This window comes from Myotis nattereri (assembly GCF_964212035.1).
Source record: "Myotis nattereri genome assembly, chromosome: 2".
In the NCBI taxonomy this organism is placed as follows: domain Eukaryota; kingdom Metazoa; phylum Chordata; class Mammalia; order Chiroptera; family Vespertilionidae; genus Myotis; species Myotis nattereri.
The window spans coordinates 23,954,507-23,976,643 of NC_138076.1; the positions used below are offsets into that span (position 1 = coordinate 23,954,507).

The following is a 22,137-nucleotide window of genomic DNA, read 5'->3' on the forward strand; positions in this document are numbered from 1 at the left end:
ATACGTATATTTTTTCATAGTGTCCTTGTCTAGTTTTGGTGTCAGGGTAATGCAGACTATGAAATAAGTTTGGAAGTGTTCTCTCCTTTTTGAAAAATAGTTTGATAATGGTTTATATTAATTCTTCTTTAAATGTTCGGTACAATTCACTTGTAATGCCTTTTGGACCTGGGCTATTGTTTTTTGGGATATTTTTTTTTCTTCAATTTCATTGGCCTGTTCAGATTATCTGTTTCTTCCTGGTTCAATCTTGGATGATTATATGTTTCTAGAAATTTATCCATTTATTCTAGGTTGTCCAATTTGTTTAATGGTCTTCTTTAATGATCCTTCGTATTTCTGTGGTATCAGTTGAAATATCTTCTTTTTTTCATTTCTGATTTTATTTATTTGGGCTCTCTTTCTCTTTCTTTTAGATTTGCCTGGCTAGAGGTTTGTAAATTTTATTTATCCTTTTAGAGAAGCCAGCTCTTAGTTTCACTGATTATTTTTCCTGTTTTTTAGTCTCTGTTTCATTTATTTTCACTCTGATCTTTATTATTTTCTTTATTTTACTTACTTTGGTGTTTGTTTATTCTTCTTTTTCTATTTCCTTTAGTTGGAAAGTTATATTGTTGTTTGGGATTTTTCTCATTTCTTGAGGTAGGCCTGTATAGCTATGAACTTTCCTCTTAGAACTGCTTTTGCTGCATTCCATACATTTTGGAATGTTGTGTTCTCATTGTTATTTGTCTCAAGGTGGTTTTTGATTTTCTGTTTGATTTCTTTTTTGATATGTTGGTGTTTAGTAGGATGTTGTTTATTCCCCATGGATTTGTATTTTTTCAATTTCCTTTCTATAGTAGATTTGTGGTTTCCTGCCATTGTGGTTAGAAAAATGCTTCATATAATTTCAGCCTTCTTGAATTTATTGAGGTTTGTTCTGAGACCTAATGTATAGTCTCTTTTGTGGGAGAAATAATGGCTGAGGGCATCTTTCTTAGCTCTGAGCTGTGCTGCTTTGTGGGAATGGTGACATGATTACATTGAAACTATTCTTACCTTCTTTGGAGCATCTGTTCTTGGATTTAAAAAAATATATATTTTTATTTACCGGAAGCCGGTCCATCCTTGCTGCTTGACACAGTCGCTGCAGGAAAGAAACATCTGCACAGCATATGTTTCAAGGGACCTGGCGTATATAGCATACTGTTCTTAATATGTTTGCTCCCCTTAGCGCTGTGTGTTTTAACCAAGGTCACCTCTCCGAGAAAGGTTGTTTCCCCAGGTAGGAACTTTTCCCTGAAGTCAGGGAGGGGATGCCTCTCCTAGAAAGGTTGCTTCCCCAGGTAGGAATTTTTTCCTGAAGTCAGGGAGGGGATGAAACTCCTTAACTAAGTGCCAGGCGGGTAGTTAATCACTACAAACAATCATGCTTAAGCTACATGGTGGCCGAAAACTCTAATTCTGCCATCTTGCTATGCCAGTCCATAAGATTAATACTAGTACATTATCTCCACTTGCTTGTAATTTACAAGGGAACAAAAGATGGGTGGGTGGGTGGGAGTGATTCAAAGTAACATATAAAACTCAAATTAAAGAAGTGGTAATTAGAAGTGGGAAGGCAAAGTTAGGCACACTTAAATTCATATAAGGAGGTTTAAAACATTCCAGGTTATGGAATCAATAAGATTAAATAATTTCTGGTTATTTTAAAAAACTATGCACTTACGTATAAAGTGTATGTATGCTCATAGTAGGAACTATAGCTGAACCTTTGAAGGAGGTTAAGGATAGCAGAAACATTGAAGAAATAGAACATTAGATCTTGACAACTGATTTGATGTGGAGACTAGGTGGTGGGCAATATTAAGTAAAAACCATTCTTGAGTCCAGCTCATCAAAGGTATGCATAGATTTTTCTTTGGTGGTGGTGGGGTGGGGGGTTACCTAAATAGAGAACTATCTTGGACGAAGAAAGAGTGTAAACAATATTGGAATGTAAAGCCAAGGTTGGGTGTTAGGAGCAAATACTCGAAAACAGGTGCTGGAGGGGTTAGGTATAAATAATAGCAGAGAGACATAATAAGGCAGCAGTGGATACACCATGCAGTTGTGAAGTAAAGTGCAGTTGACACCAAAGAGGCACTTCACATTGAGAATTGAATACCAAGCTTGTTTACATATATCCTGGAATGTTTGTTTTGATTGGGTCTCTAAAGATGACATTTATGTTTGGAGCTTGTATATCTTGTGTTTGAGAGTATGGATCTGGATTCAGATTGTCTACATTCCAGTCTTTTAGTGGAACTTATCATTTGTGCTATGTTGAGAATGTTACCATAGTTAGCATCTGATGTTTGATTTTTTTTAAGTGGGGGATAAAAATAATATAAAATAATATATTTCACTGGCTTATTTGAGTATTAAATGGAATAACTTATGTAGATATCTTGAAATAGTGCTGTTATTACATAATGATTGGCATGGGCTTTTACTCAAAGCAGAAATAATATTAAATTGTAGGATAAGAAACTTATTCCTCTGAGAAACTGATGAGCTTTTCTACATGACAGTGAATATTTTCAATCCATACATTAAAACTAGTTTTTATTGTCATTCAGAAAAATGCTTATAATCAAAATGTTTGATTAAAGGCTTTGGTAGACTTAAACCAACTGTGATGAGAACAGTAAAGGAAACCAACAAAACTTGGATTCATTGGATATGTTTTAGAAATCCAAAGTGCTTAATTTCATTTAATTAAGAAAACCTTAATTTGAAACAATTAAGTACACATGGAAGTCAATTTGCTTCAGACTAGGATTTTATGACTATAGACAAATTATTAGAGGAATTCTCACATTTGAAATGTTTGTTGAAATGAATTATTAATGTATACTTATTTTATTTAGGTATAGAGATTATCCAAATGACGTGGGAGCAACATTTCCCGGAAAGATGTGTACTGCTCAATATTCTGCAGGGATTGTTTTGGTATGTAATTATTTTAAAATTATATATTTAAAAATTACCCAATATTATAGCATTATTTTATATAGTTTACACTTATATTTACACTTGGAAACTGCATTTGTTTTTAATAACTTAAAAATTTGAAGTATAAAAGAAAATTTGAAGTGTACAGAAAGAAATGTATTCTGTAGAACAAGTGTCTTGTTGCAATTATTTAGAAGTTAAAGTGAAATAAAAATATCAAGTGTGTATGCATTCTTTAATATATAGAATAGTGTATCATGAAAAATTATCTGCAAAGAAATTTCTGTAATCAGAGTAGAATTTTGCTTATAGAGAGAAAGTTGGAGAAATAGATAAAATAGCTTCAAATTAAAAACAAATGATAAAGAGGATAATAAAAAATTTATAAAATATTTAAAATAGTATTTAGAATAAAATTCTATGTGTATTTTAAATATTTATAATACTGAAATATTTTATATAAATAAATTATTGGTACAATTAGATGCATCATAGAAAGGTGAAATAATTGTTAAGTCACTTACCCAACCTATTCGTTCTTTCAAAAAACAAGTTTAAGCCCAACTGAGGTGGCTTAGTGGTTGAGCATCAACCTATGAATCAGGAGGTCATGGTTCGATTCCCAGTCAGGGTACATGCCTGGATTTCAGGCTCGATCCCAGTGGGAGGCATGCAGGAGGCAGCTAATCAATGATTCTCTCTCATCATTGATGCTTCTATCTCTCTCTCCCTCTCCCTTCCTCTCTGAAATCAATATAATCAATAAAAATATATTAAAAAATCAAGTTTAAGTACTGTATAAATTTTTAAGTTAGAAAATAATTTTATTCATGTCAAATTTTTTAAAAATATTTTTTATTGATTTTTTAAAGAGAGGAAGGGAGAGGTATAGAGAGTTAGAAACATCAATGAGAGAGAAACATTGATCAGCTGCCTCCTGCACATCTCCCTACTGGGGATGTGCCTGCAACCAAGGTACATACCCTTGACCGGAATCAAACCTGGGACCCTTGTGTCTGCAGGCCGACGCTCTATCCACTGAGCCAAACCACTTAGGGCTCATGTCAATTTTTAAAAGTACATATGAGAATGTATAAGGAAATTCATATAATCTGGCCTCTTCACATTCAGGAAGCAGTCACGATACATAGTTAGCCCACTCTTATATATACTAGAGGCCCAGTGCATGACATTTGTGCATTGGAGTGTGTGTGTGTGTGTGTGTGGGGGGGGGTGTCCCTCAGCCCTTGCAGTCCGGTACCCATGGGGGGATGTCTGCTTGCTGGGTTAGGCCTAGACCTAAGCTGGCAGTCAGGCATCCTCCGAGGGGTCCTTAGTGCTGCTGTGGAGGCGGGAGAGGCTCCCGCCACCACTGCTGCATTTGCCAGCTATGAGCCCAGCTTCTGGCTGAATGGCGCTCTCCCTGTGGGAGTGCACTGATCACCAGGGGGCAGCTCCTGCATTGAACGTCTGCCCCCTGCTGGTCAGTGCGCATCATAGAGACCGGTCATTCCACCATTTGGTCAATTTGCATATTAGGGTTTTATTATATAGGATATCGTTATTATTTTAATATTTATAAAAATATTTATTAAAATATAGTATTACCTATTATATGTATATATACATATTACATAATGCATATTATACATATGCTTTTTAATATTTATATTTTTGCTATTTATATTTTACTATTTAAGTAGTACCCATTTACCTTAGACAATGTCCATTTATTTTGTGCTATGAAAAATAAGAGATGTAAAATAACTGTACACTTCTCATATCCATTGTCTATAGAACTTTAGTATTTTATATACAGGTTGATTTAATAATTAAACCAATAGATAGGATTTTACAATATTTTGAACATATAAATAATATTAACTATTGAATAAAAAGTATATTATTTCTAGAGGCCCAGCACATGGATTTGTGCACCAGTGGGATCCCTAGGCCTGGCCTGCACCCTCTCGCAATCTGGGACCTGTTGGGGGATGTCGGACTGTGAGTTTTGGCCCGACCCCTGCAGGCCAGGCTGAGGGACCCCATCGGTGCATGAGTCCGTGCACCACGCCTCTAGTATGCATAAAAGATCTTTGGTTAATCTCTTCCCGCCCTTCCCCCTTCCCCTCTTCCCTCTGAGATTCATCAGTCTGTTCCATGTTTCCATGCCTATGCCCCTGGTAGTCAGTGTGTGTCATAGCTACCAGTTGAATGGTCAAACAGTTGAACGGTCTCTTAGGCTTTTATATATATAGATACTAGCAAAGAGCTTTGACAGAGGAGGATCTTTTAGGCATCAGGGTCTAACAGGTTCTTAATTTTTTCTATCTTCTATGGGCAAAACCTACTGCCACAGAAAATTAAACCTCCTCTTCCTCTCCTTGGAATTGTTTGCTCTTTTTCTGGAATAACTCTTGAGGTTTTTTAAAAATAGTGTGAATAAATGGTAAACATTGAGTTATTTTATTAATGAAAATATCTTTGCTTTCCCATCATATCTGATTGATAATTTGGCTAGGTATAAAATCCTAGTTTTCAGATCTTTCTAGCTTAGCATTTTGAAGATTAATGTATTATGTTTCTGTAAAGTCATTTTGAAGTGAAAGAATGGCAAGGCAACTTGAGGATGTTTTAAGAGAATTTGAACTGGTTAAGGAAGGAGAGAAGTCAATAAGGAAGTTAGGAGCAGTGGAGATTGAGAAATGAATGATGGTTGGGATATGCTGATGGGTACAGGATTGTTGGAGTTGAGGTGCTAGAGGAGTGATCAGGAAAGAAATTAGGTGGTCAGGATGCACTTTAGAGACATTTTTGCAGGGGTCACAGTTATTGATAAAGATCTGTTGACAAGGCTTAGGGTGTGAACTATTAGAATGAGTGGCTCAGGTTGCGTGTAAGAGAATAATTGAAGGAGACTAATTCAGGAATTATTCTTTCACAAAGCTTTTATAGTTATACTTTTACAAAACCTTTATATTTCTTTGTTTAATAGCTCTTATGCTTTACCACAGTTGAGTATTTTTCTGGGCAAGAATTGTTTTTATGCTTTAAGCATAATACAAATTGTATCTTAATGTCATACTGCAATTTAAATTTTGGTTTCCACTTATAATTTTGAGATTTATTCATCAGGCACATGGACTTTTAGTTAATTTTTAATGACTTTATTTTTAATTTCACAGATAATTTTATTTCAAGTGCTATTAGATCTAATGAACATATACAGGTGACTATGCAATGTGATTAAGTGAATATAAATCAATGAAGCTCATTAAAGTATGGCACATAGTAAGAGGATTATGCTCTTATTATCATCACTACTATTCGTATCATTATTTCTGTCCTTAGTTATGGACACCTAATCATAGTAGGGGTTTAATGGCAAGGATGAATAGCATGCGTATTTTTGTAATAGAAGGCAGATTATATTGTTGAAAGAGACAAAAATCTGTAGGAATCCAAGGAAAGGAAAAATAATTTCAGACTGGAGATAAGTATTTAAGACTTATAACAGGGAAGTCCAATACCCTTATTTCCTCAGTATTATGCAAGACTTCATGTTTAATAGAAATTTTAGATTCACAACAAAATTGAGAGGAAAGTACAGAGATTTTTCTATACCCTCCCTTATTATTAACATTCCACACCATAGTGGTACATTTGTCATAAATGATGAACACATTGACACATTGCAGTCACCCAAAGTTCATAATTTACATTATGTTCACTCTTGGTGTTGTACATTCTATGAGTTTTGACAAATGGACAGTGACATACATTATCATTACAGTATCCGACAGTAGTTTTACTATACTCAAAATGCTTTGTGTCTAATTTTTTGCACTGTTGTGTGATAAATATGCATCATTATAACCTCTATGCTTTTCCTGAGCATTTGGTTGTTTCTACTTTTTCTATTGCAAACAATATTTAATAAACATTCCTATACATACCTCTTCCAATCTCCATATTATCTTTAAAAAAACAACAACAAACGGCAACCAAGAACAAGAACCTCTGCTTTTAGATAGGCAATACTCCTGCTCATATAGAAGTCTTAATTTCTTAGCTATTTTTGTAGCTAGTTTTTTCTAAGTTTCATCCAATGTTATGAAAGCAGAAATAACATTTGTAACTTCAAGGAAGCTTCTTTAAAGGGGTGGTACCCATTCTTCATTGTGGCCTTTCTTGAATCTGCTGCTTAAAATGACATATGAAGACAATTGCCTCATTTTGGAAAGATGGAATAGGAAGCTGGAAGGAGCTCAGATCCTTGAAAACCAAGAAGCTTCTTTCATATGTGTGAGAAATTTCTTTCTATTCTAAGTCATTTTTATTTTGAATTTTCTATCTCATGCAACTACATTGAATCCTAGAAATTCAGGAGTATTTTTTGTAAATAGGCTAGAACTGGATCAATTTTCTCTATCTAATATGAAAATATCTATATTTTAATTACTTTAGTTTAAATCATGAACATTCTTGTGCTAATCAATAGTTTTGGAATTAATGTTATCACCTTATTTTCCATTTTTTCCTGTTAATTTCTTTGCCGCCACTGCTTTGCCAACAGTCCATTATCACTAAGAAGAATTATAAATCACATTCTTTAGTAAAAAGGAAAGTGATTCTAAATGGGGGATCTGAGAGTCAGAGGGAATGAAGAGTAATAAAAAAAATAGTTTGAATATGACCTGCAAGCATCAATAATAGTTGTGTCTGGTGAGATTAAAATAGACACAAGATTAAATTCAAACAAGTGACAATAATGTATCATAGTTGACAGTCTGATAACGTAGTCTAAGCTGTGGCTGGAAAGCGTGTGCCAATTTAGGGACCACATTTCTCTGACCTCATAAAAGAGGGAGCCATGTTCCATGAATAGGAGCAGTGCGTGTCACTTCTTGGTTGGAGCAGTTAAAGCTTGTGTGAGCCTTCCCCTGGTGAGCTTAATGAAAAATCTACAATAATAAAAGTGTAATATGCTAATTAGACCGGACAGCTGAATGACCTTCCAGACATCATTCCGGACATCCTTTCAGACAAAGCCGCCACAGTGGGGGCTGAGGCAGAGGTGGTGAGGGGCAATCAGGTAGGTGAGCAGTTAGGGGAGATCAATCAGGCAGGCAGAGTGGTTAGGGGTGATCAGGCAGGCAGGCAAGTGGTTAGGAGCCAGCGGTCCAGATTGCGAGAGGGTGCAGGCCAGGCTGAGGGATCCCCTCCCTATGTGCACAAATTTCATACACCGGGCCTTTAGTGCATAAATAAGGACAGGAGCACAATTAAGTAATTATTTCATCATGAGCATATGTTAGGCCACCCACAAACAGGAACATCTATACAGGGATTTATGTGAGTATATTTAATCACTAAGATTTTATAATCTTATTTGTAGCTGCATTTAACATTACATTAAAATTATACACATAGTAATATATGGGTTGGAGGAGTGTAAATGGAGCTAAACTTAACAAAACAAAATGTATTTCTATATACTGGCAACAAACAAATAAAAACTTAAAAATAAATTTAGAAGTAAAAAGTTATCAAATACTGTGTAAGACTATCCAGAAGAAACAAAACATTATTACAGTGCCTAACATCCTGGACTGGCAGACAATTTATAAAGACACTGACCCCCCCCCCCCCAATTGACCTACAGGGTGAATACAGTCCCAAATAAAAATCCTAGCAGTTGTCTGAGTGTGTAAAATTGATAGACTAAAACTACAATTTTTATGGTGTTGCAAAGAGTTAGGAATAACTGGAGAAACCAAGATGGCGACATAGGTTAACGCCAGAGATTGCTGCCTCGAACAGTCACTTCAAAAAACAACTAAAAGACGGAACGGACATCATCCAGAACCACAGGAAGGCTGGGTGAGTGGAAATTCTACAACTAGGAGGAAAGAGAATATCATACCCAGACTCAGAGGAGGCGCAGTGCTGAAGTGAGGTGCGGAGTGCGCGCGCGGAGCGGGCTGGAGGCGGAGGGCGCGGTTGTTGTTTTCAATCGGGAGGGAGTTTCAGACTCTGAGCTCCAGAGTCTCTAGGGACCCAGACTCAAATGGGAGAAGCGGGACTATCTGGCTTCAGTCGGAACTCAAAGGCAGCTTTCTCTCCGAGGTTTGCAGCAGTTGCTGGGACTCTGTGAGGCAGAGCCCCTAGGGACGGGACTGAGAGCAGCCATAACTGCTTGCTCCGGCCCGCCCTGTAGATCCCCAGGGACCTGCTCCGCCCAAGCCCTGCAAAGAGCCATTTGCCGGATAGCCTCAGGCAAAGGCTAGATTAGCACCGCCCTAGAGATCCAGCACAGAAGCTCTCCCACTGCAGACACAGCGAACTCTCATAGCCAGTTAGCCTGGAGGTCGAATCACCCCCGGTATTGCCGACAACAATCAAGGCTTAACTACAACAAGACTGCGCACAAAGACCACTAGGGGGTGCACCAAGAAAGCATAAAAAATGCGGAGACAAAGAAACAGGACAAAACTGTCAATGGAGGATATTGAGTTCAGAACCACACTTTTAAGGTCTCTTAAGAACTGTCTAGAAGCTGTCGATAAATGTAGTGAGATTCTCAAGAAATCTAATGAGACCCTCGATGTTATGATAAAGAACCAACTAGAAATTAAGCATACACGGACTGAAATAACGAATACTATACAGACTCCCAACAGCAGACCAGAGGAGCGCAAGAATCAAGGCAAAGATTTGAAATGCGAAGAAGCAAAAAACACCCAACCAGAAAAGCAAAATGAAAAAAGAATCCGAAAATACGAAGATAGTGTAAGGAGCCTCTGGGACAGCTTCAAGCGTACCAACATCAGAATTATAGGGGTGCCAGAAGATGAGAGAGAGCAAGATATTGAAAACCTATTTGAAGAAATAATGACAGAAAACTTCCCCCACCTGGTGAAAGAAATAGACTTACAGGTCCAGGAAGCACAGAGAACCCCAAACAAAAGGAATCCAAAGAGGACCACACCAAGACACATCATAATTAAAATGCTAAGAGCAAAAGACAAAGAGAGACTCTTAAAAGCAGCAAGAGAAAGAAACTCAGTTACCTACAAGGGAATACCCATACGACTCAGCTGATTTCTCAACAGAAACTTTGCAGGCTGCCGGAAGCCGGTCCATCCTTGCTGCTTGACACAGTCACTGCAGGAAAGAAACATCTGCACAGCATATGTTTCAAGGGACCTGGCGTATATAGCATACTGTTCTTAGTATGTTTGCTCCCCTTAGCGCTGTGTGTTTTAACCAAGGTCACCTCTCCGAGAAAGGTTGTTTCCCCAGGTAGGAACTTTTCCCTGAAGTCAGGGAGGGGATGCCTCTCCTAGAAAAGTTGTTTCCCCAGGTAGGAATTTTTCCCTGAAGTTAGGGAGGGGATGAAACTCCTTAACTAAGTGCCAGGCGGGTAGTTAATCACTTCAACTACAAACAATCATGCTTAAGCTACATAATCTTTACTCCCTGGAATGGAGATAAGAAACGCCCTAACCTTTGTAATAGAAATTGACAGGATTAAAATCAACTGGTATAAATACAGATGTAACAAAACAATAAACAGCAGAACCTCTCTGGAGATTGAGACCAGAACTTGGCTGGAGATCCTGGCTAGGCTGCTGATCAACTGAACGCTGTCTCCGTGTCATTCCTTCTTCGCCGACTCCGTCTACGCCTTTGGGAACCCCTGGACCTGCTGGGGTTGGACCCCGGCAGCAGGCCAGAAGGGAATGGCAAGAAATATTCAAAGTGATGAATGCCAAGAACCTACAACCAAGATTACTTTATCCAGCAAAGCTATCATTCAGAACTGAAGGTCAGATAAAGAGCTTCACTGATAAGAAAAATCTAAAGGAGTTCATCACCACCAAACCAGGATTATATGAAATGCTGAAAGGTATCCTTTAAGAAGAGGAAGAAGAAGAAAAAGGTAAAGATACAAATTATGAACAACAAACATGCATCTATCAACAAGTGAGTCTAAGAATCAAGTGAATAAATAATCTGGTGATCATAATAGAATCAGGGACATAGAAAGGGAATGGACTGACTATTCTTGGGGGGGAAAGGGGTGTGGGAGATGCGAGAAGAGACTGGACAAAAATCGTGCACCTATGGATGAGGACAGTGGGTGGGGAGTGAGGGCGGAGGGTGGGGCGGGAACTGGGAGGAGGGGAGTTATGGGGGGAAAAAAGAGGAACAAATGTAATAATCTGAACAATAAAGATTTAATTAAAAAAGAGTTAGGAATAACTAAGATAATCTTTCTTTTTATATTATTGTTTGAAGTATTACATATGTCTCCTTTTTCCCCAGTTGACTCCCATCTTCCCCCCCCTCCCCCCACCAGAGTCTGTGTCCATTGGTTACGCTAATATGCATGCATACAAGTCCTTTGGTTGATCCCTACCCCTCTCACCTTCCCCTGCTATTTGTCTCTGGATCTATTTTTGTTCATCAGATTATGTTGATCATTATATCCCACATATGAGTGAGATCATGTGGTATTTATCTTTCTCCTATTGGATTATTTCGCTTAGCATAATGCTCTCCAGTTCCATCCATGCTGTTGCAAATGGTAAAAGTTCCTTCCTTTTTATAGCGGCGATGTATTCCATTGTATAACTGTACCACTGATTTTAATCCACTCATTTGCTGATGGGCACTTAGGCTGTTTCCAAATCTTAGCTGTTGTAAAGTGTGTGCTATGAACATAGGGGTGCATATATCCTTTCTGATTGGTGTTTCTGGTTTCTTGGGGTATATTCATAGAAGTGGGATTACTGAGTCAAATGGGAGTTCCATTTTTAGTTTTTTGATGAAACTCCATACTGTTTTCCACAGTGGCTACACCAGTCTGCATTCCCACCAGCAGTGCACAAGGGTTCCATTTTTTCCACATCCTCTCCAGCACTTGTCATTTGTTCATTTGTTGATGATAACCATTCTGACATGTGTGAGATTGTATCTCATTGTTGTTTTGATTTCATCTCTCAGATGATAAGTGACTTGGAGCATGTTTTCATATGTCTCTCGGCCTTCTGTATGTCTTCTTTCAAAAATGTCTATTTAGGTCCTTTGCCCATTTTTTGATTGGATTATTTATCTTCTTTTTGTTAAGTTGTATGAGTTCTCTGTAAATTTTTGGAGATTTAACCCTTATCTAAAATAGCATTGGCATATATGCTCTCCCATGCAGTGGGCTTTCTTGTTGTTTTATTGATGGTTTCTTTTGCTGTGCTGAAGCTTTTTATTTTGATGTAGTCCCATTTGTTTATTTTCTCTTTAGTTTCCATTGTCCTAAGAGCTGTATCAGTAAAGATATTGCTACGACATATGTCTGCTATTTTGCTGCTTATGGAGTCTTGTAGGATATTTATGGTTTCCCGTCTTACATTTAAGTCCTTTAGGCATTTTGAGGTGTTTTTTTTGTTTGTTTGTTTTGTTTTGTTTTTTTGATATGGTGTAAGTTGGTGATCTAGTTTCATTTTTTTTTTTTTTTTTTTTTGCGTGTTACTGACCAACCCTCCCAACACCATTTATTGAAGAGACTGTCTTGCCTTCTTTGTCAAATATTAATTAAGCATAATGGCTTGAGTCAATTTCTGGGTTCTCTCTTCTGTTCCATTGGTCTATATGTCTGTTCTTGTGCAAGTACCAGGCAGATTTGAGAACCGTGGTTTGGTAATATAGCTTGATATCTGGTATTGTAATCCCTCCAACATTTTTCTTCATTCTCAAGAATGCTGCAGCTATTCGGGGTCCTTTTTTATTCCAGGTGAATTTTTGGAGAGTTTGCTCTAGGTCTTTGAAATATGCTGTTGGTATTTTAATGGGGATTGCATTGAATTTATAGATTGCTTTGGGTAGTATGGACATTTTAATGATGTTGATTCTACCAATCCATGAACATGGTATGTTCTTCCATTTGTTTATGTCTTCCTCTATCTCTTTTTTCAATATCCTGTAGTTTACTGAGTACATGTCTTTTACCTCCTTAATTAAGTTTATTCCTAGGTATCTTAATTTTTTTGGTGCAATAGTAAATGGGATTGTTTTTTACTTTCTCTTTCTGTGAGTTCATTATTGGCGTATTAAAAGGCCATAGATTTCTGGGTGTTAATTTTGTATCCAGTTACATTGCCGAATTTATTTATTAAGTCTAATAGTTTTTTGATGGAATTTTTGGGGGTTTCAATGTACAGTATAATGTCATCTGCAAGTAAGGGCAGTTTTACTTCTTCTTTTCCAATTTGGTTGCTTTTTATTTTTTCTTCTTGTCTGATCACTTGGTTAGCACTTCCAATACTATATTGAACAGGAGTGGTGAAAGTGGGCATCCCTTCTTGTTTCTGTTGTAAGGGGAGTATGATGTTGGCTGTAGGTTTGTCACATAAGGCTTTTATTATGTTGAAGTGTGATCCCTTTATTCTCACTTTGCTGAGAGTTTTTATAAAGAAAGCATGTTGTATTTTGTCAAATTCTTTTTCTGCATCAATTGATATGATTATGTGATTTTTGTCTCTCAGTTTGTTTATGTGATGTATCACGTTTATTGATTAGTGGGTATTGTGCTATCCTTGCATCCCTGGAATAAATCCCACTTGGTCATGGTGTATGATCTTTCTAATGTAATGCTGGATCCGATTTGTTAGAATTTTGTTGAGGATTTTAGCATCTATGTTCAAGGATATTGGCCTGTAGTTCTCTTTTTGTGTGGTGTCATTATCTGGTTTTGGGATTTGGGTAATGCTGGCTTCATAGAAAGAGCTTGGATGTGTGCCTTCCTCTTGAACTTTTTGCAATAGTCTGAGGAGGATAGGTTTTTGTTCTTCTTTGAATGCTTGGTAGAACTCCCCTGTAAAGCTGTCTGGCCCTGGTTTTTTTGTTTTTTTTTTGTTTTTTGTTTTTTTTTTTGCTGGAAGATTTTTGATTATTGCTTCAATTTCCTAATCAGGTTTTTTGATTCTTCCTGATTAAGTTTTGGGAGCTTGTATTTTTCTAAGAATATGTCCATTTCATCTAGGTTGTCCAGTTTGTTGGAATAGAATTGCTCAAAGTATTTTTTTTATAATCCCTTGTATTTCTGTGGGATTGGTTGTTACTTCACCTTTTCATTTCTGATTTTGTTTACTTGGGCCTCTCTCTGCTTCTTGGAGAGCCTGGCTAGAGGTTCATCAATCTTGTGTATTCTTTCAAAGAACCAGCTCTTGGTTTCTTTGATCTTTTTTGTCTCTATCATTTATTTCTGCTCTGATCTTTATTATCTCCTTCCTTCTGCTTACACTGGGCTTTTCTTGTTGCTCTTTAACTCTTTGAGTTGTAGGGTTAGATAATTTGTTATCATTGTTTCTTGTTTTTTGAGGTAGGCCTGGAGAGCTACGAACTTCCCTCTCAAGACTGCTTTCACTGTGTCCCATAGCTTTTGGATTGTTGTGTTTTCATTGTTGTTTGTTACCAGGATGCTTTTTATTTCTCTCTTGATCTCTTTGATAACCCAATCATTGTTTAATAGCATGCTATTTAGCCTCCAAGTGTTTGATTTTTTAAATTGTTTTTATTATAGTTTATTTCTAATATTATGCCATTGTGATCTGAGAAGATGCTTGATATGATTTTCATCTTGAATTTGAAGAGACTTTGTCTGTGTCTCAATATATGGTCTATCTTTGGAAATGACCCATGTGCACTTGAGAAGAATATATATTCTGTGGCTTTGGGGTGAAATGTTCTGAAGATGTCAATTAATTCCATCTGATCTAGTGAGTCATTTAGGATTGCTGTTTCTGTGTGATTTTTTGTTTAGAGAGGATTTATCCAGTGGTGTTAGTGGGGTATTAAAGTCCCCTACTGTGACTGTATTGCTGTTAATCTCTCCCTTGATATTCTCCAGAAGTTTTTTTTTTTTAATTGTATTTCGGTCCTCCTGTGTTGGGTGCATATATGTTTACCAGAGTTATATCTTCTTGTTGAATTCCTCCCCTTAGGATTATGAAGTGGCCTTCCTTATCCCTTGTTATGACCTTCACTTTGAGGTCTAATTTGTCAGATATCAGTATTGCTATCCCAGCTTTTGTTTTTTTTTACAGAGAGGAAGGAATAGGGATAGAGAGTTAGAAACATCAATGAGAGGGAAACATGGATCAGCTGCCTCCTGCATACCCCCTACTGGGGATGTGCCCGCAACTAAGGTACATGCCCTTGACCGGAATTGAACCTGGGACCCTTCAGTCCACAGGCCGATGCTCTATCCACTGAGTCAAACCGGTTACGGCCCTATTTCTTCTTTTTACAGCAGACCCTGTAGCATTTTTTGCATTGCTGGGTTGGTGGTAATAAACCCCTTAGTCCTTTTTTGTCTGTGAAGCTCCTGATTTCACCCTCAACTTTGATTGATAGCCTTACTGGGTACAGTATTCTTGGATTCAGACCCTTGCTTTGCATGAGTTTGTATATTTCATTCCCTTCCCTTCTGGCTTGATGTGTTTCTGTTGAAATAACAGTTGATAGTCTGATGGGAGATCCCGTGTAGTATCTTTCTGTCTCTCTGTGGCAGCCTTTAAGATTCTTACTTTGTTGTTGGTGTTTGCCAATTTAATTATAATGTGTCTTGGTGTTGGTCTTTATGGATTCATCTTGTTTGGGACTCTGAGTTTCTTGGACTTGTGAGTTTTTCTTCCCCAAATCAGGGAAGTTTTCTGTCATTATTTCTTCAAACATGTTTTCTATTCCTTGCTCAGTTTCCTCTCCTTCTGGCACTCCGATTATTCAGATGTTGTTTTGTTTTTTGTTGTCCCAAAGTTCCCTTACGCTCTCCTCCTGTTTTTTAATTTTTTTTTTCCAGTTTCTGCTCTGCTTGGGTATTTTTTTCCTATCTTGTCTTCTAGCTCACTGATGTAGTCCTCATCTCCTTCTAGTCTACTGTTGATTCTTTCTATTGTGTTCTTTATTTCAGCTTTGTCATTTTTCATTTCTTCTTGGTTCTTCATTTCCTCTTGGTTCTTACACATGTTGTTGAATTTGTCTTCTATCCTTTTCAGCATCCTTATGACCATTGCTCTAAATTCGTTCTCTGACAGGTTGCTTGCCTCCATTTCGTTTACTTCCTTTTCCGATGAATCCTCCTTTTCTTTTGTATGGGGCTGTTTTTTTGTTTCCCCATTTTTGCTCCTCTCAGGGTGTCTGGCTATGTGGCTCACTCTCTACCACTTTGACTTAAAGGCACAAAATACAACTTGCCAAGACACAGCTCATAGGGCACAAAACATGAATGTATTCATGACATCAATAATCCTAAATAAAGGTGACCTCCAGAGAAGAGAAGTAGGGGAAAGGGAAAAATGTAAGAGAGAAATGAAAAAGAAGAACAAAGAAAGGGAAAAATATAAACATATATGGGGAGACAACTCCAAAAAAACCAACAACTAATCCAAAAAATGCAAACAACAAGCACCCAAAAAGGGAGGGAAGCTGAATCTGAAGAGGCAGAGCTTATTTCCAAAAGATAAGGTAAAGGAATTGAGTGAATGGGGAAATGGCCAGGATTCAGTTTAGAGGGGATAGAAAGAGAATGAGTGTATAAGAAGAAAAGAAAGAAAATACTAAAAAAAAGTAGAAAATAATAATTGAAAAAAAAATTTATATAAAAATTTTTTCCTTTCTTTAATATATCTATCTATCCATCTATGTATTCATCTATTTTTGGAAAAGGAGAATAGAGAGCCGATAGGCCTGAGTTGGTGATTGAAACTAATTAAGCTATTAGTAGGAGATGAGAACAAGTGAGGAGAGGAAAAACAAAATCATAAAATAAAAAAACCAAAACCAACAACAAATAGACTAACAGTCAAACAAACAACAACAAGAAAGAGAGAAAAAATATTTGGCTAGTGAAGAAAGAGAAGTGTGCATGGACTTGGAGCAGGGGAGAGGAAATGAGATATATGAGTAGGCCAACAGAGAATACTTTAATAGCAGTGCATCAGTAAAGCAGATAAAGAAGATCAATTTTTAACAGGGAGTAAAAAGAAAGGATATAGAATAACTAAAGCAAGAACAGGAGGAGAGAAACAGGATGAAAATAGGAAAAGTGAGGAAGAAAGTGTTGGCATAAAGGAAAAAATGAGATAGAGTAAGATAATGATAAAAGAAATAAAAATAAATATAGAATGTAGAACCCTAATCCAAAACATTTAAAAAAATTGTAAAAAGTATAATAATAAAAAAATAATAATAATAAAATAAAGTGAAAAAAGTTTTAGTTTCATAAGTAAAAGATAACAAATAAAAAAGTGAAGTAGTGAAGTTCAGCAGAGCTTCAGTGTCCCATGGGGGCAGGTTTAAGACCCCTTTCTACTGTTCTGCCTGCCACATCTCAGTTTCCTGTCATGTAGTCAGCACAGTGTTGAAGTTCTCAGCGATCCACCACTCCTCTGTGTCATATGTCACAAGCATGGTTTTAAGCAGGTGGAATCAATCTGCCCACTTTGTTTTTCTGCCTGCTTTTAGTCGTATTTACACAAGCGTCTATTTCTGACATGGCCCCTAGGTGGCAGTGTTTTTGTATTAGTTTCCAGGACCAAATGGCCCCTCAACTCAGTCCCCCATTGCTCCCTGTGGGTATTTAGATCTTCCTTTGCCTGCTGTGTTCAAGACTGGGTGAGGCTGTGCTGCTAAGAGGAGCCTGGTCTTCAGGAGAAAAATGTCTGTTCAGGATTGAAGGGACGGACTCTCCCAGAGCTGGCTTCCTACTCATTTCTCCCTATTCTGCTCCCCAGTTTTCACAAAAATCACCTTCTCCTGCAGTCTCGGTGAATGTTTTTAATTGAAAGATCAGTTGCACCGGGTTTAGCAAGTAAGAGCAAGGAAGTTATAAAGATAGAGCAACTGCGCTGCCTTGTGTCTTTCTCCCCCCAGCAGTGTGCGGCCAATATAGAACTTCAGGTTGCCTTTCTGGATGCAGTCTCCCATGGCTGTGATCTTAGATCTAAAGTCCCCCACTGCCCGCAGCCTTGTGGAACCCCTTCCACATTTGAGGATATACTGACCCCAAATTGGTGTTTGTGTGTTCGCAGCCGAGGCAGCTGGTCCCTGGGCGTTGTGGCTGTAGGATCAGCCGCTCTCCCCTTCAAGATGGCTAAGATAATCTTGATGAATATCATAGCAAAGGGACATAGTGTAATTGATAGTAAGACTTATTTACCATAAAGCTTCAGTGATTAAGACAGCAGTAGACAAATAAATAGACCAATGGATTAGAATAGAAAGTTTAGAAATAGACAAATGATAGGCATATACTCATTTTTTAAAAAAATCCTCACTTGAGGATATTTTTTCATTGATTTTTAGAGAGAATGGAAGAGAGAGGGAAAGACAGAGAGAAATATCTATGTGGGAGAAAGACATTAATTGATTGCCTCCTGCATGTACCCTGACCCAGGTCTGGGCTAGGGAGGAGCCTGCAACCAAGGTATGTGCCCTTGACCAGAATCAAACCCTGGACCCTTTGTTCTGTTGGCTGATGCTCTGTGCACTGAGCAAGACTGGCTAGGGCTATAATAAAATTTTTACAAAGATGATTGTCATGTACTTACTAGTGGACAATATTTTTTTATTGAGCTAATATTGATATATTACATTATATTTATAAGTTTCAGGTGTACTACATAATTTGACATCAGTATGCACTGCAATGTGATAAGCACCAAAAGTCTGATAATAGTGGATAGTCTTTTTGATAAATGTAATTTCACTGCTATTCAAAATATAAAACTTAGGTAGATTGTAGATCTATATGTAAAATTAAACAATAAAGCCTTGGAAGGTAAAAAAGGAACATAGCTTCATGACTATTGGCATAGGGAAAGTTTTCTTAAAGTAGACGGAAAAAACACTAATGATAAAGGAAACGTTGGATGCATTGGACCACATCAAATTAGGGAAATTTTGTTCATGAAAAGACATTAAGAGAGTGAAAAGCCAAGCCACAGAGTAGAGAAAGTATTAGCAGTGTATGACTAAGAATGACTCATATACAGAATACATAAAATGCTTGCAGAAATCAATAAAAAGACAAACGCAATAGAAAATGGACAAGATACTTGAATAAATACTTCACACAAAAAGATAGCCAATTTGTCAAAAATATATGAGATGCAAGTTAGAACTGAGTGAAATATTTACCTTATACCCTCCAGAAATGATAACAAAAACAGCACTGAGTGTCCTATTCTCCTGGGCAAGGAAGTTATATGTGCACTTGTTAAATATATGCAAAGCCTAATCCAAGAATGTGATTTCTCTCGACAACAGTTCCTATGTCATTGAGAATAATAGAAGGAAGCAGATATCACCCTTAAATGCAGTATTTTGTTATGTGGGCACTTCCTGAGCTCAGAGGTGGGATATTATGTGGACTATTCTAAGTGTACATGAGAGCTGTCATAAGAAATTAGGTAACTTGAACATCATGGTTCAGATAGCCAAAATATAATGTAAAAACAGCCCTTTTATATACTTATTATGTTAATTATGCAAATGTTTAATTAGGGTGAAGCTTGGCACTAACTCAATATGCTTATCCTGTATAATAAAAGGGTAATATGCAAATTGATTGAACGTCAGAACAACTGGTCGCTATGACACACACTGACCACCAGGGGGCAGACAATCAATGCAGGAGCTGCCCCCAGGTGGTCAGTGTGCTCCCACAGGGGGACCACCACTCAGCCAGAAGCCAGGCTGATGGCTGGCGAGCATGGCAGCGTCAGGAGCCTTTCCCATCTCTGCGGCTGCGGGAGCGGGCCTAAGCCATCAGTCAGACATCCCCCAAGGGCTTCTGGACTGTGAAAGGGTGCAGGCTGGGCTGAGGACCCTCCCTCCCTCTAGTGTACAAATGTCGTGCACCAGGCCTCTAGTATCTCAATAAAATTTCATAAGAAGAGCTTCCGCTTCTCACCTGTCCAAGGAACTGTATTTACCTATTCTTAAAGTAGTGCTTGATAGAACAATAAAAATGTTCAGAATTAAAAAAAAATGTTATTTTTAACACCCTTCAATGAATTGTCTTTCATTTTCATTTTCTTTGTTTTTAATGCAGTATTCCGAGGAGATAACTTTGGAGGCATTTTCAGTAATTGTTACCCAGATGTTGGGACTCAATCTGGGCATATCATATGATGACCCAAAGAAGTGCCAGTGTTCAGGAGCCATTTGTGTAATGAATGCAGAGGCTGTGTAAGTTTTTAAATACTAAGATTTATTTATTATGTTTATTGTGTTTTAAACATTTGAAGCACAAATATAGGGTTTACTTATAGCACACATTAGCTATAAATGGACCAAGTACTATGAAATATAAACAGGAAATATTCAGTGTAAGAGGCGCATGGAGGGAGATGTACCATTAAGAACAGTCAAGGATAACCAATCCAATCTGCAAGATACATTATCAGACAAAATAGACTTTACAACAAAGGCTATAAAAGAAATAAATGAGAACATAATGATAAAGGGAATAATCCAACAAGAGGATAAAACCCTTGCAAACATTTATGCACCCAAGATAGGAGCACCTAAATAACTAAAGCAAACGGATGGACATAAAGTGGGAGATTGACAGTAATACAGTCATACTAGGCGATTTTGATATATATACCCAGAAGTGGGAATTTTTGATCATATGGGTTGCTATATTTTTAATTTTTTGAGGAACCTCTCTACTGCTTTTTGTAGCAGCAATGCCAGTTTACATTCCTATCAATAGTGTTCCAGGGTTTCGATTTCTTTACAACCTTGCCAGCACTTACTATTTTAAAAAAATTATTAGCCATTCTGACATGTGTGAGGTGATATCTCATTGTGGTTTGGACTTGCATTTCTCTGATATTTAGTGATTTTGTGCACCTTTTCATATACATGTTGTTTGGTCATTCATATGTCTTCTTTAGAAAAATGTCTCTTTAAGCCTTTATCCATTTTCTAGTCCCTTGTTTGTTTTTGCTATTGAGTTGCACTTAATTTTGTTTTCATAAGGACATGTGTTCCAGTGAATAAATCATATGATTTCCTCAAGAATGATTTTGGCCTCTAAGCTTTCGTTATGAACATTTATAATTTTTTATTGAATTTTACATTTTGAAATTAATTTATATAATACAGAGTTTTGTTTTCAAGAGTATGCTGCCAACAACATTATACGGATTCATCTTTAGGCAGTCCAGTGGTGTGAAGACCTTTAGCAATTGCAGTTTGAGTGACTTTAAAAGTTTCATTTTAAATATGGGTGCCAAATGTCTTCAGAATAAGCCACAAATGCAAGTGCGTCAAAAAGCAGTCTGTGGCAACGGCAAAGTGGAGACCCCTGAAGTTTGTGACTGTGGTACTGAGGATGTAAGTCTGATAACTAGGAAAATTGATTAGTACATTTATTGTTGCAGTTAATCTCTTTGTAAAATTAAGGTTGAAATACATGCAAGAATATACTAGGTTTTATAGATGAAGAAGTTTTGAACAAATATAAAATGTACTCCAAAAAATTAATGCTGATGGGACAAATGGGAGTTTAGAATGAGGTTTTTAGTTCCAGACTAAATATATAAGATCTTTCCAAACCTATGCTTAACCTTTGGACATTTTATAAATGTCTTATTGAATATTAATGTGATAATGGACTATCAAGTATCCTTTAGGGTCTGACTTCACAATGGAACTAGAATTATGGTAAGAGAGGTCTGTGTTAATATTACAATCTGAACAATTGGGAGATTTTGATGGGATATCCTGAAACTATGAATGCAAAAGTTCCAGGATATAATGATTCTACCAGGGGTGGGCAAACTTTTTGACTCGAGGGCCACAATGGGTTCTTAAACTGGACCGGAGGGCCGGAACAAAAGCATGGATGAAGTGTTTGTGTGAACTAATATAAATTCAGAGTAAACATCATTACATAAAAGGGTACGGTCTTTTTTTTCAATAGTTTTATTCATTTCAAATGGGCCGGATCTGGCCCGTGGGCCGTAGTTTGCCCACGGCTGTTCTAGACAATGAAGTATTTGAACAACGTAACAGATATCATAAATTTATATGATTACAAAATAAATAGATGCAAATAATATTAGGTTTGATATATATATGAGTTTG

General features: G+C 37.2%; 1 protein-coding gene across 1 annotated transcript in view; it reads left to right on the forward strand.

Annotated features, from left to right (window-relative positions):
* Positions 1–22,137, forward strand: part of LOC308512643 (disintegrin and metalloproteinase domain-containing protein 32-like) — a 99,780-nt gene that overhangs the window by 24,353 nt on the left and 53,290 nt on the right. Inside the window, exons 10-12 of the mRNA XM_081082244.1 lie at positions 2,895–2,976; positions 20,093–20,229; positions 21,207–21,384. Coding sequence (XP_080938370.1) covers positions 2,895–2,976; positions 20,093–20,229; positions 21,207–21,384 — 397 coding nt within the window. The remainder of the gene's footprint in view (positions 1–2,894; positions 2,977–20,092; positions 20,230–21,206; positions 21,385–22,137) is intronic.